This window comes from Typopeltis vanoorti, chromosome 7 (genome assembly GCF_054136105.1).
Source record: "Typopeltis vanoorti isolate ZY-2024b chromosome 7, IOZ_Tvanoo_1.0, whole genome shotgun sequence".
NCBI lineage: Eukaryota > Metazoa > Arthropoda > Arachnida > Uropygi > Thelyphonidae > Typopeltis > Typopeltis vanoorti.
Window position 1 is genome coordinate 5,587,650 of NC_143555.1, and position 15,915 is coordinate 5,603,564.

At 34.9% G+C, this 15,915-nt stretch overlaps 1 protein-coding gene across 1 annotated transcript in view; it reads right to left on the reverse strand.

The window, feature by feature from the left end:
- Positions 1–464: 464 nt before the first annotated feature.
- The window catches only part of LOC150104463 (uncharacterized), a 95,018-nt gene continuing 79,567 nt past the window's right edge, over positions 465–15,915 (reverse strand). The window contains exon 5 of the mRNA XM_090395644.1: positions 465–1,232. Within this exon, the coding sequence (XP_090251770.1) occupies positions 1,034–1,232 (199 nt within the window). The 3' untranslated portion in view covers positions 465–1,033. The remainder of the gene's footprint in view (positions 1,233–15,915) is intronic.

A 15,915-nucleotide genomic window follows, 5' to 3' on the forward strand; every position in this document is an offset into this window, starting at 1 on the left:
AGTAACAATTCCCCAAGGCCAAAAATTATGCAGACACATTAAGTTATCAAAAATAGACAATACTATAAACAATGTAAACATAAACAATACACATTAAGTTATCAAAAATAAACAATACTATACTAAAATGCAAGCAAAATTGGCAATATTGCTTGAATATTGCTGGAGCACTTTTCATTAATAATACTTACCACATTTCATGGGTATTTTAAAGATCCTTTAGTACACCAAGCATTTCAAAAGCAGTAGAAGAATTTGAGAAATACAAAGTATCAGCTAAAAGTGTAAATACTAGTTGTGATTAAAGATATCAAGTCAAAATCACTTCAAGCACTATCCATCTATATTTCTGGTTATGCTAAACTAGATATAAGAAACTTTTTGTCTATGGTGTGATTTTATATGTTAACAATGCATAAAGAGTCGTATGAATTTTATTTTTATTTATTTATTTTTTTGTAAATAAGCAATTCCCACAGTTGTAAACCTGTAGCACATTAATACTGTTGGGATAAGGGATTTTTCTTTATTAAAATTATTTTTTTTTTGTAATTTTTTAAAATATATTTTTGCATACATAACATTATATATTTTATTTATTTTACAAGACTGTGCAATGGTTGGATATTTGCTTGTTTAGATTACGCAAACATCTGTGAATATTCTCTAGAAAGTCCAGATATGATAGGGATGAAAATTCCTGGCATATATGACTGGCTAACTTATACTCAGATGAAATTTCTTCTAAATGTTTTTCATACCCTAGAGGAGATTCTGTCATCTTATGGACAAAGTGAATACTATAATCTGTTGAACAAATATACAGCATTCCTAATTAGTATAATATTTGAAAATTCACAGAGACCATTTCCATTAAGTGAATTACAGACAACCAGTAAAATACTGCTGTCAAAAGTATTTCAAGATTACTGAAATTTGCCATCATACCAAACAAATACTTACTGTAGCTATCAACTTCTCAACTAATAATGTTTAATTCATGAAGAAACGAGGCACAATAAGACTACTGTTTCTAACTGCTTTTATGTTTTTTTTTCTTTTTTCTGTATTCATCTGAATGAACACCAACAACAGAAATGTCTTCAGAACTGTTCTTGTCAAATGATGAAGTATTATGCACAGAATTATGGTTACTAAATAAAGAATTCTGAATTACCCATTCTGCAGTAACAGCAGCTTCTCTGAAACAATCTATTTTTCTATCAGCATCTCTGAAAAGAACAAATATATATTACATTCAGACATTTAAAGAAAGAAAAATGTTAATCTATAAATCTGAAAAAATCAGTAAGAAATGAATTAACTGATCATACTATTACTTCCATCGTCTCTACAAATTATTAAGAAAAATTATTTATTTATTTATTTATACTAAAACAGTCTCCTACACAACTTCAATTTTATCATCATCAAATTCCTGATATATACACTCAAGAGGTGTACAGGATATGATAGTCTTCTTCTTTGGTGCATCAATCCGAAGATTGGTAATTATAGCAACACATCACAACATTCTGTCCTGTGATCTCCTCTTTATCTCCTCATAACTCCTAGCGCCAGTTAGCATCATTATGTTATTTATATATGAAATTATTGGTCTGCCTCGTGGCCTCTTTCCGTCTACAGTCCCCTATGCCTCAAATGGTGTCCAATTAGGCTTTTTCTTCTCTTATTGATGTGTTTCATTAATGACCTCTCTTCATGAACTATATTTAGAACTTCTTCATTACTTTTCCTTTCTGTCCAACTAATTTTCATCATTTTTCTCCAGCACCAAAGTTCAAATATCTCCAACTTTTTGATGTCTTGTTTTGCTAGAGGCCAGGCCTCACAACCATATAATGCAATGCTCCTAATATGTATGTTTTCACTAGCCTTTTTTTGAGCTGGATGCAAAGTCCTTTACTGGTGAAAATGTTTCTTCTATTGTAGAATGCTTTTTGGCTAGGATTATTCATGCTTTAATATCTGATTGGTTTCTTCCATCTTCTGTGATAAGACTGCCAAGATATTTAAAAGAGGATACCTGTTGTATTAGGTTATTGTTTATTTCCAGGTTTATTTTCATTGGATTTGCTTTACTTGTAATTAATAATTTTGTTTTCTTATAATTAATTTTTAGGCTGTATTGTGTGAAAATTTCTTCCATCTTTGTCAGGGTAGCTTTCAGTTTGTTTTTGTTATCAGCTATAACTGCTATACCATCTGTGAACCAGTTATAATCAATATCATTTATCTCAATTCCTGTTTCTATTAGTTCTTTCAATTTATTTATTGCATCTTCAATGTCAAGATTAAACAGTATGGGTGAAAGAGAGCACCCCTGTTTTACACCTCTACGTATTCTTGCTATTGCGGTTTTTGCTTTATTGCTGGCTGTTTCTATTAGGACTTCTTGATGCTTGTAAAGATTAAATATGAGCCTTCTATTTCTTCAATCTGCCTTTATTGTTTTTAGGAGGTGAAACATTTGGTTCCTGTCAATATTGTCGAAGGCCTTCTCCAAGTCAAGAAAGACTATCAGAGTATTTTGATTCTTCTTAAATCTTCTTTCAGATATGACAGTACTACATCAAAAATTTACATCATTCCTAACTTCCTATCTACAATTTTCCACCAAATCAGTCTGTTACCTGTTAAGACTCCAATATTATCAGGTCTTATATTTCTGTCTTCTAAGGCACTTTTTACTGTATCAATCCACCTATGTCTTCCTATGGGTCTTTTATCTGCCAAACTAGCTGAGAACACTTGTTTTGCTAATCTTTTCTCTCCCATTCTGTTTAAGTAACCATACTATCTGAGATTAGCTCTGCTAACACATCAATGGATGCTGATAATATCAAGTTCTTTCCTAATATCCTAATTTTTAATATGATATTGCCATTGATGCCATCTGTTCGTGCCCCTAATCTTTCTCAGGACTCTCATATCTGCGGTCTCTAGTCTTTGGTCAAGTGTTTTACTTCTAACCCAGCTCTCAGATCCATAAGTTAAAATTGGTTTTAACACTGTTTCGTATACAGCTAATTTAGCGTTCCAACTAATTTCTCTCTTATTCCATATGAATTTCAATTGACTTCCTACCATACCAGCTTTGTTGATTCTGTTGTCTATTTCCATATTTAATTTACCATCTTCATTAAAAATTGTGCCTAAGTAGCTGAAATGTTTTACTTGTTCTATAGGTTCTCCATTCACAATGCAGTTTATGTTTTCAATGTTTCTGCCTATTTACATTGGATTTCTCTTTTTAATGCTGACCTTCATACCATATCCATTAAAACAGTTATTCAATATAGTCAGGGAATCTTACAGACTTGTAGCAGATTTATTTAGAAGTATAACATCATCCGCATAAAACAAAGAGCTGAGATTAACATACACAATTTTGATATCAAGTTTAATACCATTTTCCTTCATAATGTGATCCATATAGATAATGAATAACAGAGGGGATAATGTACATCCTTGTCTCACACCAGATTTAACATTAAACCATCTTCCTGTACTTCCTTCAATTCTAACTGCTGACTTACAACTCAAATAAAGACTAAGTATTGCTTGATATAATGCCCGATTGACACCATATAACTGTAGCATATTGAATAGCTTCTCTCTTGGCACCTTGTCGTATGCCTTTTCCAAATCGACAAAACTTAAATACAGATCTTTGTTACATTCCCATGATTTCTCCACTATTTGTCGTAAAGTGAAGATCTGATCCTGCCAGCCTCTATTTGGCCTGAATCCAGCTTGTTCTTCACCAAGCTTTTCTTCCACAATTCTTCTCAACTGTTTCTCAAGTATACTTGCATAAATCTTACCAGGAACACTCAGTAGGGAAATACCTCTGTAATTCTCATATTCAGTTTTATTTCCCCTTTTATATATGGGTACTATGAGAGCTCTACTCCAATCATTTGGAATTCGTCCCTCTGTCCAGGCCTTCTGAACTATGCAGTGCAACCAGTGTAAGACTTTTATACCTCCATACATGAGCATTTCTGGTCAAATATCATCTACTCCTGCTGCCTTTCCATATTTCAGGCTTTTGATAGCTTTTCTACTTCAAGTATGGATATGAATTCCTGACTGGCATGCCTGGTCAGTGTTTTACCACTGTTCTGTCATCACTGCTTGTTTTATTTAGCAATTTTCTGAAGTAATTACTATACCTCAAGGATATTTTTTCTCCTGTTTTCATGTCACTTTTATCATCTCTAATTCGTTTTACAGCACTCTTTCCTTCATTTCTGAAGGAAAGAGTATGTAAAATAATCTTTTTCAATAACCATCAGAATATCTTGCCGCCTTCTTCATATTTATTTTATTTTCTATGTTCTTACCAAAGTCCTCCCATGACTTTTGCTTAGCTAGTTTTACACAGTGTTTAGCTTTCTTACATTTGTCTCTGTATTCTCTAAGAGGACAAGCTGACTTTTTTGACAGGAACTTTTGATATGCTTTCTTCTTTTCCTTCACTGCCTCTTTAACTTCCTGTGTCCATCATGGAATTCTGATTTTCTATCCTTGCAGACAACCTCACCACATGCCTCACTGGCTGAATCAACCAGTGTTTTCTTCAGGGCTTGCCATTGAATCTCCAAGGTTTGGTTCCTGTTCTCAAAACCTTTCATTTTTTCTGGTATAATATTTGTGTATTTTAGTCTACAGTTCACATCTGAGAGCTGCTCAACCTTTATTCACTTTAAAACTTTCTTACATGTTCTTCTTTTCAATATGAAATTCAATTTTATCCTACTCAAGACTAAATGGTGATCACTTCCAATTTCGAACCCTCTGTACACTTTGGTGTCCTGCACCAAGGAGAAAACATCACTATCAACAATAACATAGTCAATGAGACTTTTGTTATTCCTTGCCTCTTCTCTCCATGTGAATTTTTGCACATTTTTATGTTAGTAATAAACAGTCCTTATCCTGAGCAGAAATCCAACAGGTATTTGCCATTACTATTAGCTTTGCTCTTTTCTCCAAATTTTTCCAAAATATTTCTGTGTCTGACAATCATTTCCTACTCTGCTATTTAGATCCCCAAAAGGGACCAACTTTTCCTTTTTCATTGTGTCAGTTGCTTTCTCTAAAGCCTCAAAAAATTCCTCCACTTCTACATTAGTAGAACCTTCTGTAGGACCATAGGCACATATAAGTCTCATTGTCCCGTTCCCCATTCTTATATTGCCCACATCACTCTACTTGAGACTGCCTGCAATTCAAGCAGATTAGCCTTGCATTTAAGTGTTGAATACTACGGATACTCCTTTTTTTCTTTGATTGTCATTGTCTGAACATAACATTTTGTATTCATTGCTCAGAAAAATCTCACCAGTTTTTGCCTTTTTTTTGTTTCAGTCACCCTTTTATGTCAATCTGTTACTTATCAATTCCTCAGCTAGCTTGATTTCTCTGCTATTCAGGCTTCTTATATTGATAGTAGTGATCTTGAACTCTGGTGATGTTGAGTTGGGGGTGGGTTTTAGGATTTGTTCCAATAGCTGACTTTTCGCTGTTTGCCCTGGTTCCCTGGCAAAAACAATGGGGAGCCCTTGTTTAACCGGGCGACGGTCCAGTCGGTATGAAATTCTGTCATGTTGTATAATACCATCATTTTTTATTTTGGTATAAGACAATAAGAATACAATTTGGTTGGTTAACTCCAAAATTGCCAGCCCATCCTCGTCTGTTCAGTATCCAGATAGCTACCTAACAGGGTGCACCACGAGAAGGTGAGGATTGGACATTAGGTCAGAAGTCCTGGTCGGTTCTGCACATTCTTTTTGGCTATGTGGAGGTCTCCTCTCAGTTATATACCTTTGACCTTTAAGCACCTCTATTTTATAAATTGTTAAATTATGATACTTCAAAATGAAAATAATTTTTAACAAAATAAGTCATTTTTGTCAGCACTGGCTTTAGGTTTTCTGCTAAAAAATAAAAAAAAAAAGTGTTGTAGACTTTGTTTTTCTTACTAAAAAAATTAAAAGAAACAAACTGTTTTTTAAAAAATAAAATTTTTTCCTACCAATGTAGTCATTTTTATTTTAATATGCCATCCTTGCAAATGTGTTTTCCTATGCATGCACTAATTGTGCTGATACCACCAAGCCAGTCCTGATACTTGTATCCCTCATATACAGAAAAAGGCTGCAAAACAGATCTACAAAACCTGACTTCTAACATGCATGTGTTAGACGTAAGGAACAGAGAACTTGACATTTATCATAAACAGCTAAAATTTGTAATCCTTGATAAAGAGAGAGAGAGAGAGAGAATTTTCCACCCCAAAGAAACCAAGGTAGAAGGGATGAAAAGAAGAAGAAAAACCACTTTTATGGATGGGATGTTGCATTGTTTACAGATGACTGCTGCCATTGTCTGAACCCTTGCCAAGCTACTAGGCTTTAACAGTATTAAACAATACCAAAACAATAAACAAGATATTAAATTTACTAATATTACTTTTTTTGGGGGGGGGGGGTGCTTAAGGGTCAAAGCTGTATAACTGAGAGGAGACCTTAACATAGCCTTTAAAGGAATACGGAGAACCGACCAGGGCTTCTGACCTAATGTCCTATACTCACCTTCTCGTGGTGCACTCTGTTGGGTATATACCTGGATAAAGAACGAACGAGGATGGGCTGGCAATTTGGGATTTAGCCGACCAAATTGTATTTCTATCGGTTAAACCAAAATACAAAATGTTGGTACAACATGACAAAATTTCATGCCGGCTGGGGCATAAAATTTTGTCATGTTGGTTAGTTAACTAAACTTTGTCGTCCAACCTGGGCGACAAAGTTAACCAAACTTTGTCGCCCAGTTTTCATGCCCCAGCATGAAAACTGGGCGACACCCAGTTAAACAAGGCCCCCGTTGTTTTTGCCAGGGAACCAGGGCGAACAGCGAAAAGTCAGCTACTGGAACAAATCTGAAAACACACCCCAACTCAACATCACCAGAGTTAAAGATTGGTACTATCAACATAAGAAGCCTGAATCGCAAAGAAATTGAGCTAGCTGAGGAATTAGATATGTACCAGATTGACATAATAGGGGTGACTGAAACAAAAAAGATAAAAACTGGTGAGATCTTTCTGAGCAATAAATACAAAATGTTATATTCAGGTAATGACAATCAAGGAAAAGAAGGAGTAGCCATAGTATTCAACACAAAATACGAGGCTCATCTTCTTGAATGGCAGGCAGTGTCAAGTAGAGTGATTTGGGCAAATATCAGAATGGGGAACTGGACAATGAGACTTATTTGTGCCTATGGTCCCACAGAAGGTTCTACTAAGGTAGAAGTGGAGGAATTTTTTGAGGCTCTAGAGAAAGCTACTGACACAATGAAAAAGGAAAAGTTGGTCCTTGTTGGGGATCTAAATAGCAGAGTAGGAAGTGATTGTCAGACATACAAAAATGTTTTGGGAAAATTTGGAGAAAAGAGCAAAGCTAATAATAATGGCAAATACCTGTTGGATTTCTGCTCAGGACGTGGACTGGTTATTACTAACACCATGTTCCAACATAAAACTGTGCACAAATTCACATGGAGAGAAGAGGCAAGGAATAAGAAAAGTCTCATTGACTTTTCTTATTCCTTTCTTATTGTTGATAGTGATGTTTTCTCCCTGGTACAGGACACCAGAGTGTACAGAGGATTTGAAATTGGAAGTGATCACTATTTAGTCTTGAGCAGGATAAAATTGAATTTCATATTGAAAAGAATGACATGTAAGAAAGTTTTAAAGCGAATAAAAGTTCAGCACCTCTCAGATGTGAACTGTAGACTAAAATACATAAAGATTATTGAAGGAAAAATGAAAGAATTTGAGAACAGGAACCAAACTTTGGAGATTCAGTGGCAAGCCTTGAAGAAAACCTTGATTGATTCAGCTAGAGAGGCATGTGGTGAAGTTGTCTGCAAGGATAGAAAAATTAGAACTCCATGGTGGACACAGGAAGTTAAAGAGGCAGTGAAGAAAAAGAAGAAAGCATATCAAAAGTTCCTGTCAAATAAGTCAGCTTGTGCTCTTAGAGAATACAGAGACAAATGTAAGAAAGCTAAACACTGTGTAAAACTAGATAAACAAAAGTTATGGGAGTACTGGCAAGAACATAGAAAATAAATATCAAAAAGGTGGCAAAATATTCTGGAGGTTGTTGAAGAAGCTTAGGAATGGAGGAAAGAGTGCTGTAAAAGGAGTTAGAGATGATAAAGGTGACATGAAAACGGGAGAAAAAGATATCCTTGAAGTATGGAGTAATTACTTTGAAAATTTGCTAAATGAAACAAATAGTGATGACAGCACAGTGATAAAAAACAACACAGTGATAAAATGACCAGGCATGCAGTCAGGAATACATATCCATACTTGAAGTAGAAAAAGCCATCAAAGGCTTGAAATTTGGAAGGGCAGCAGGAGTAGATGATATTCGACCAGAAATGCTGACGTATGGTGGTATAAAAGTCTTACAGTGGATGCACTGCATAGTTCAGAATTCCTGGACAGAGGGACGGATTCCAGATGATTGGAGTAGAGCTCTCATAGTACCCATATATAAAAAGGGAAATAAAACTGAATATGAGAATTACAGAGGTATATCCCTATTGAGTGTTCCTGGTAAGATATATGCAACTATACTTGAGAAACGGTTGAGAAGAATTGTGGAAGAAAAGCTTGGTGAAGAACAAGCTGGATTCAAGTCAAATAGAGGCTGGCAGGATCAGATCTTCACTTTACGACAAATAGTGGAGAAATCAGGGGAATATAACAAAGATCTGTATTTAAATTTTGTCGATTTGGAAAAGGCATACGACAAGGTGCCAAGAGAGAAGCTATTCAATACGCTACAGTTATATGGTGTCAATGGGGCATTATATCAAGCAATACTTAGTCCTTATTTGAGTTGTAAGTCAGCAGTTAGCATTGAAGGAAGTACAGGAAGATGGTTTAATGTTAAATCTGGTGTGAGACAAGGATGTACATTATCCCCTCTGTTATTCATTATCTATATGGATCACATTATGAAGGAAAGTGGTATTAAACAGGATATCAAAATTGGAGATGCTAATGTCAGCTCTTTGCTTTATGCGGACGATGTTATACTTCTAAATAAATCGCTACAAATCTGCAAGATTCTCTGACTAAATTGAATAACTGTTGTAATAGATATAGTAATAGATCATGTTGTAATAGATCAGCAATAAAAAGACAAAGACAACGAAAATAGGCAGAATCATTGAAAATGTCAACTGTGTTGTGAATGGAGAACCTGTGGAACAAGTAAAACCTTTCAGCTACTTAGGCACGATTTTTAGTGAAGATGGTAAATTAAATACGGAAATAGACAACAGAATCAACAAAGCTGGTATGGTAGGAAGTCAAATGAATAAATTCATATGGAATAAGAGAGAAATTAGTTGGAACACTAAATTAGCCGTATACAAGACAGTGTTCAAACCAATTTTAACTTATGGATCTGAGAGCTGGGTCAGAAGTAAAACACTTGACCAAAGAGTAGAGTCTGCAGATATGAGAGTCCTGAGAAAGATTAAAGGCATGAACAGATGGCATCAATGTCAATATCATATTAAAAACGAGAATATTAGGAAAGAACTTGACATTGTCAGCATCCAGGAATGCATTAGCAGAGCTAATCTCAGGTGGTATGGTCACTTAAACAGAATGAGCAAGGAAAGATTAGCAAAACAAGTGTTCTCTGCCAAGTTGGCAGGAAAATGACCCAGAGGAAGACCAAGATATAGGTGGATTGATACAGTACAAAGTGCCTTAGACGATAGAAATATAAGATCTGGTAATGTTGGCGTCTTGACAAGTAACAGACTGATTTGAGGAAAATTGTAGATAGGAAGTTAGTAATGATGTAAATTTTTCATGTAGTACTATCATATCCTGTACACCCCTTGAGGGTACATAGCAGGAATTTAATGATGATGATGATGATATTACTTTGCCTAAAATTTTGGAGATATTTGTTTTAAGGCTAATTCTAAACCAACAACTATAAAAACTTCCATAAAAATATATCAGCTTATTCCTACTGTCAGTTGTTTGTGTATTGTGACAAGTAGTTGTGATCTGAAAATGCTGGTTAAAAAACCAGCAAAATATCAGCCAATTAATAAATAACTTTTTCATTGTTTTGATGTTGTGTAATACATGAAAGCATGATGAATAATTTTTTCCAACACTTAAGTCTCTCCACAAAGGCTAGACAAGACAAAGGATCAAAAACTATTATATAGTTGACACTTTCATTATTTTGGCTTTAGAAGGGAGAGATCAACTTTCATTTGATTTTTTTCTGTAATAGAAATGGGGACACATTGGGAAATTTCTGGATTTGGATAAGGCATTTGATTAGATTCAATGGAAAAGAAAAAAAGTCTAGAAAAGTGTGGTAAGACAGGTGAGGAAAAAGAAAGAAATGATTATGATCAAGAATATCTATCACTTGGGTCAAAGTATATAAAAAGAAGAACTATGCAGAATTAGGAATGAAATAAATAATTCAATATCTAGGCACACTTAAAAGATATTACACTCAACAAAGTCAAAAACAATTGATCAATTGTATGATGCTGGTTGTGATAGTTGTACTCTTGGGAATTTTCTGTAATCAGTACTCTTGAATAATATTTAAATTTCACTTGACAAGAAATTATATTCCTGTTTACATGCAAATTAAACATTTAATTTGCATGTGAAGTATTTTACCTAATGAGGTAAAATACTTCACATGCAATATATACAGTATATAGAGGCGGATGACTTCACATCAGTTGTCTTAGTATCCCTTAATGCAAAGCACACTTCTTTCAAATAAATTGCTGGGATTATGGGAAGGGTTATTACCTAGTCTGGTTTTAACCTTTATCAAGTATTATTAGCACCTCCCATGTCCTGTCTTGATTTTAGTGCAGACTACAGGATTAAACAAGAATATAATTTCTTGTCAAGTATCATTTATTTTGTAACCAAGTAAAAAAACTTACTACAAAAGATTATTTATTTAGCAAAATGATTTACATATAGAAAGTGATAAGAGAACAAGCACATAAACTCTTATATAAAACAGAAAAGGCATCAGAACCTGGAACTTTATTCTGAATCCAGAATAAAGTTCCAGGTTTAATATAAAAAAAAATTACCAGGACATGAGAACACAGGACAGTCACTTACATTATGTTTAATGGTCTGGGATGAATTGCCATGTAAAAATCTCAAATGATTAACATTGTATCATGTTCACTTTTACAAGTTGTTAACTAGAATGGAAAAAAAAAAAAAAAAAAAAAAATATGGAACTGTTATTGTTCATAAAATTACTTGTATGTAATAACTTTATGAAAAATATCTTGTATTATTGAAACTGGTGTCGCATGAGTTGAGGTGTCAGCATATCTTGTGATTAACATGACTATGAGATGGGAATCTCGAGAGACGTGCATTCATACTACGTGCAAGTCTGGGGCTATAAAAGCTCTTGTGTCAGGAAGGAAAGGTTCTTGGGCTTTAGTCCTTTTCTTCCCTGGGTCCACTGTCATGTGAAAGCCTACTGTCAGTTGCTGGAGTGTCTCGCATGAAGAGATTAGCACAAGTCATTGAACGGGTGAGGTTGCCATTGCTTATGAATGGAATTTGGTGATATTCTTGTGGACAGTTCCTGACCACAAGAATATCAGTGATAAAGACAAAGAAAATGGCAGGAAAGAAAGAACAGGCATACAGCCAGAAAAAAAGGAACAGCATCACATCGACAAAGGAATTGAATGAGGACTGTCCTGAAAGAAGTATATGGAATTTAACTCATCGTAAGTACTTTGAAAGATATGTAAATACTTCTGGACAATTCACATAATGTGTCCTTGTTCCATACTTGGTTGTAATCATGTAAATATTCACGATGTAATTGAATAAGTATCTATTATAAGAGTAAGCAAATTGCTGTGTGTAGTGAATATAAGTTAATGTAGAAATGAGCTCACACTCGGTGTTTGATAGTTTAACAAGTAAGAATGACCAATAAGTTTACTAAAATATATAGAGGTTACGAGTTGAAATGTGAGGATTGTAGGAGATCTACTATGCTCAACATATATTCAAAATGGAATTGTCCATGACTTGGTAATTTCTTTGTATCCATACTCATATATATAGATTGAATATTGTAAAATAGATTTCTCGGCTTAATTAAATTAGTTTGTGAAAGAATACATTGAGACTGACTAGTCAATGCATTAATCCCAAAAACTATGAACCTGCATGTATTTGACAAATGAAGGGCAAGGTATTTATAATATGCTAAGTAATAAGTTTAAGCTATGATTGATACAAGGTAATAATCAGAGTTAACAAGGAATAACATCTACTTTATCTTCATCTAAGATTCTTACAAATTCACACTCAAAGAATAATTTAACTGCTGCAGTTGATAATCAAATAAATTTGCTAAATTACAGAGTGTGACAGATAGTAAGAAAGCAAGAGCAGAAAGTAAGGGTACTACAACAAAAATAACTAGTATAGATGAAGAAGATATAACAGTCACACATAGTATGGAAAGTCAGCCCATTTCCATTTGTAAAGCATCTTTGCTTCTCACTTATCCTGCCTTGATTCAGTTAAGGGTGGACTACAGATGTCTTGGAAGGTCAGAGCCCTTTAGTCCATTAGTTAAATCAGGAACAGTGATTAAGTAAAAGGTGTGTTCCTGCCCATAAAGTTTCCAAGGTAATGTGATATCTAAGTCTTCATACAACATTTGCTCAGCATTTCCCCAGGCAGGTCGTCTAGATTTCAGTATCTATAAGAATATATCTTCATGTACAGGCAAGACACTATTCTCAAAAATTTTACTCACAATTTGCCTGAAACTCTTTTCCTCTGTAATGGAGGAGGAGTGATATCACTAAGAGTTGGAAGCCAGTAAATAGGTATTGATCTTACTAAAATTTGACATCTGTGCACATTCTTCCAAAATATCATGTCATTCCATCTTATAATCTTCTCCTGATTCTCTTCAACTTAAAATCCCGCTGCCTTAATTCACTGAATTCATTAGCTGTCCCTGTCGCTCACTAAATGCTGCCAACTATTCTGAAGTTTTTATGACTATTAAATTATTTCAGGAAATTACAACGTATACTAGAATATTAATTAAAAGAAACTTTAATCAATACTTCCTATATTTTGGCAATATCACATCACCATCTTCATGGGAACATAAAACTATGATATGCACACAGGCACTAACAATGAGCAAATGAGGCAAAAGAGAGAAGCTAACGTTGTTCCTAGAGTCCTAAAGTCCCCCACCCCTCCAGTGGGCTATACTGGGTTGTCTTGGGTGTTGGGCTGATGTTCTCATGATGCAAGCTTCCCAAATTTGAGGCAGTCTCATGCACCCAAATTTGCTGAGGTTTGGAAAGTTTATTAGAGCTGAGGCTGATTCCATGAACAATCTTTCGTATTTAAATTTGCTGTGGTGTAGTAAAGTGGATTTCTTCCAGCATATTCTGTGGCAGGTATCCAGAGCATGGTCAGCAAGTCCAGAGTGGCTGAATTGGTGAAACCGGATGTAGTCTTTGTGTTCTGATATCCTGACATTAGCTGTCCTGCCCGTTTGGCAGGACAGCTAATGTCCCTTGCAGTTTACAGCTGCAAAGGACATGGTATACCAATATCCACCAATGACCAGTGCCACTTCCCCTAGACGTAAGTCTAGGGGAAGTGGCACTGGTCATTGGTGGAGCAGATAAGGGATGCCAATTTCTTATATGGTTTGTAACAAATAATATGACCTGACTTCCTGTTACAAACCATATAAGAAATTGGCATCCCTTATCCGCTCCACCAAAGACCAGCCACTTCCCCTAGACTTACTTGGAGTATACCAGGTCCTTTACCAATGTATAAGCTTATCTACAAGAATCTGAACTTTTTAATTTCCTTCTTTTAGATGATGATTTCCTACAGTCCAACCTTCCTAGCAGTGCAGTTATCCATCATGGAGATTTTAATGCTCACAATTCCAAATGTCTTTCATGACCAACAGAGATCAAGCAGGTAAAGATGCTGAAACATTTGCTATCATCAATGATTTCACACAAATTGTGCTCATGCTTTCCCAAAATACTGGATAACCCTACCACTCTCCAAACAATCTCTTCCTCACTAGTGGTCTGTCTCTAAGTGCATACTGATGTTATTTGTCCTATAGGAAAATCAGACCATAATCTAGTGTTGTGTTCATCTCCTATGGAGCAACACGTTCAATTCCAAGTAGGACAATCATGATTTCTACACTTTGTTTCCTTGGTCCAACTGATCCAAAAAATTGATACTAAATAGTTATGTTTACTCTAAAATTCTGAAATAATCCTTAATGGTGGAAACATTGATTCTCCATTCTACTTTAGATTTTGATCTCCATTTTACTTTAGATTCTGCTCATTATTCCATAATGTGCAGCAAGAGTAAGTTTTACCTATACAAGCATATTGTGACCATCTTTCATCAAAATCCCCATTTTCCTTTTCAGTTTATACTAAAGCTTGAAATAATTGCAAACAAATTATCCACATGACTAAAACTGATTTTGAAAGAACCCAAAGCAGAAAACTTGTATCACATCCTTCTGGTCTCTTATCAAAGCTATTAGCCATAATTTTTATCAAATCTCCTCTGCACTTAAATGACTTGGTTCTGTTGTATCATAATTCATGAAAATCCAGTCACATGACTTATTACTTTTTCTCTAATCCTTGCAATGTGAGTGCCCTCCCTCCTCCTATAACTCCAAGCATGCAACATTGATTTTGCATGAAGAGAGAGAGAAGAATCTTGTCCAAACTGAATACCAAAGACCAATTCAGATGGTGTTTCTCTGAATGTTTTGAAGATTTGTGCTCCAAAATTGACTTCTGTTCTATGACATCTGTCTTCTGATTATTTCTGCAACTAAGTTGTCAGCTTTTTCTCTGGTCATACAACAGTAATGATGGATGGAGATTTATCCTCAGACTTTTGAGCTAATGCTGGGCTCCATAAGGCTATTCCTTTACCAACTCTCTTCCTTTTGTATAGCAACAATCTTCTCTAGCTGACTCTAAATCCACTTCACCACCATTTTGTTATTGATAGTATTAATGCATTCCTCTTTCACAAGAGGCCTTGCACTACACAAATCAAAAGCTTTCAGAATATCAACTTCTATAATCTTAAATTCTGATCACCAAACTATTCTTCAATAGAGCTCTAACCACACTGCTTGCAAAAACTTAATCCTGTCTTATTTTTTAGAGCAGGAAAAAAAATCCATTTCTTCTAGGTTTACTTTTTATAACACTCAAATATGTTTAAAAGGTAGGTTTCTCTTCTCAAAATTACTTTAACTTCTAATCCTGGCATAAACATATTTTAAATATAAATTCTGCAGAAAAGAATTTAGTTTTTCTTTGTTCAAGGTGTTGCTGTACCTATTAACAGCTAGTAATTCTATGCAGAAATCCTTCTAATAGTGATCCCCACTTTGGTAGGTAGAACGCCCAAGAGTTCTCTAAAAATCCTTGGATCAGAACAGAACAGAAAGCGCAGTTACGATGTTTACTGATCTGTCTCTCGCTAATTCATTTCAATCTTCTTCCTGATGTCTGAATTTTCTACAAATATTTCCACATCTCTTCTAAATCTGTTAAAACACATTATTATTATTACCCAAAACCCCACGGAGTCAAAGATTCATCTGGGCGGTCCTTTTATCATACCGTGCCTTAAATACACTCAAATTCTCTGCAGACACCACACTCTCAGGCAAGGCATTCCAATCATTCACAACTCTGCAT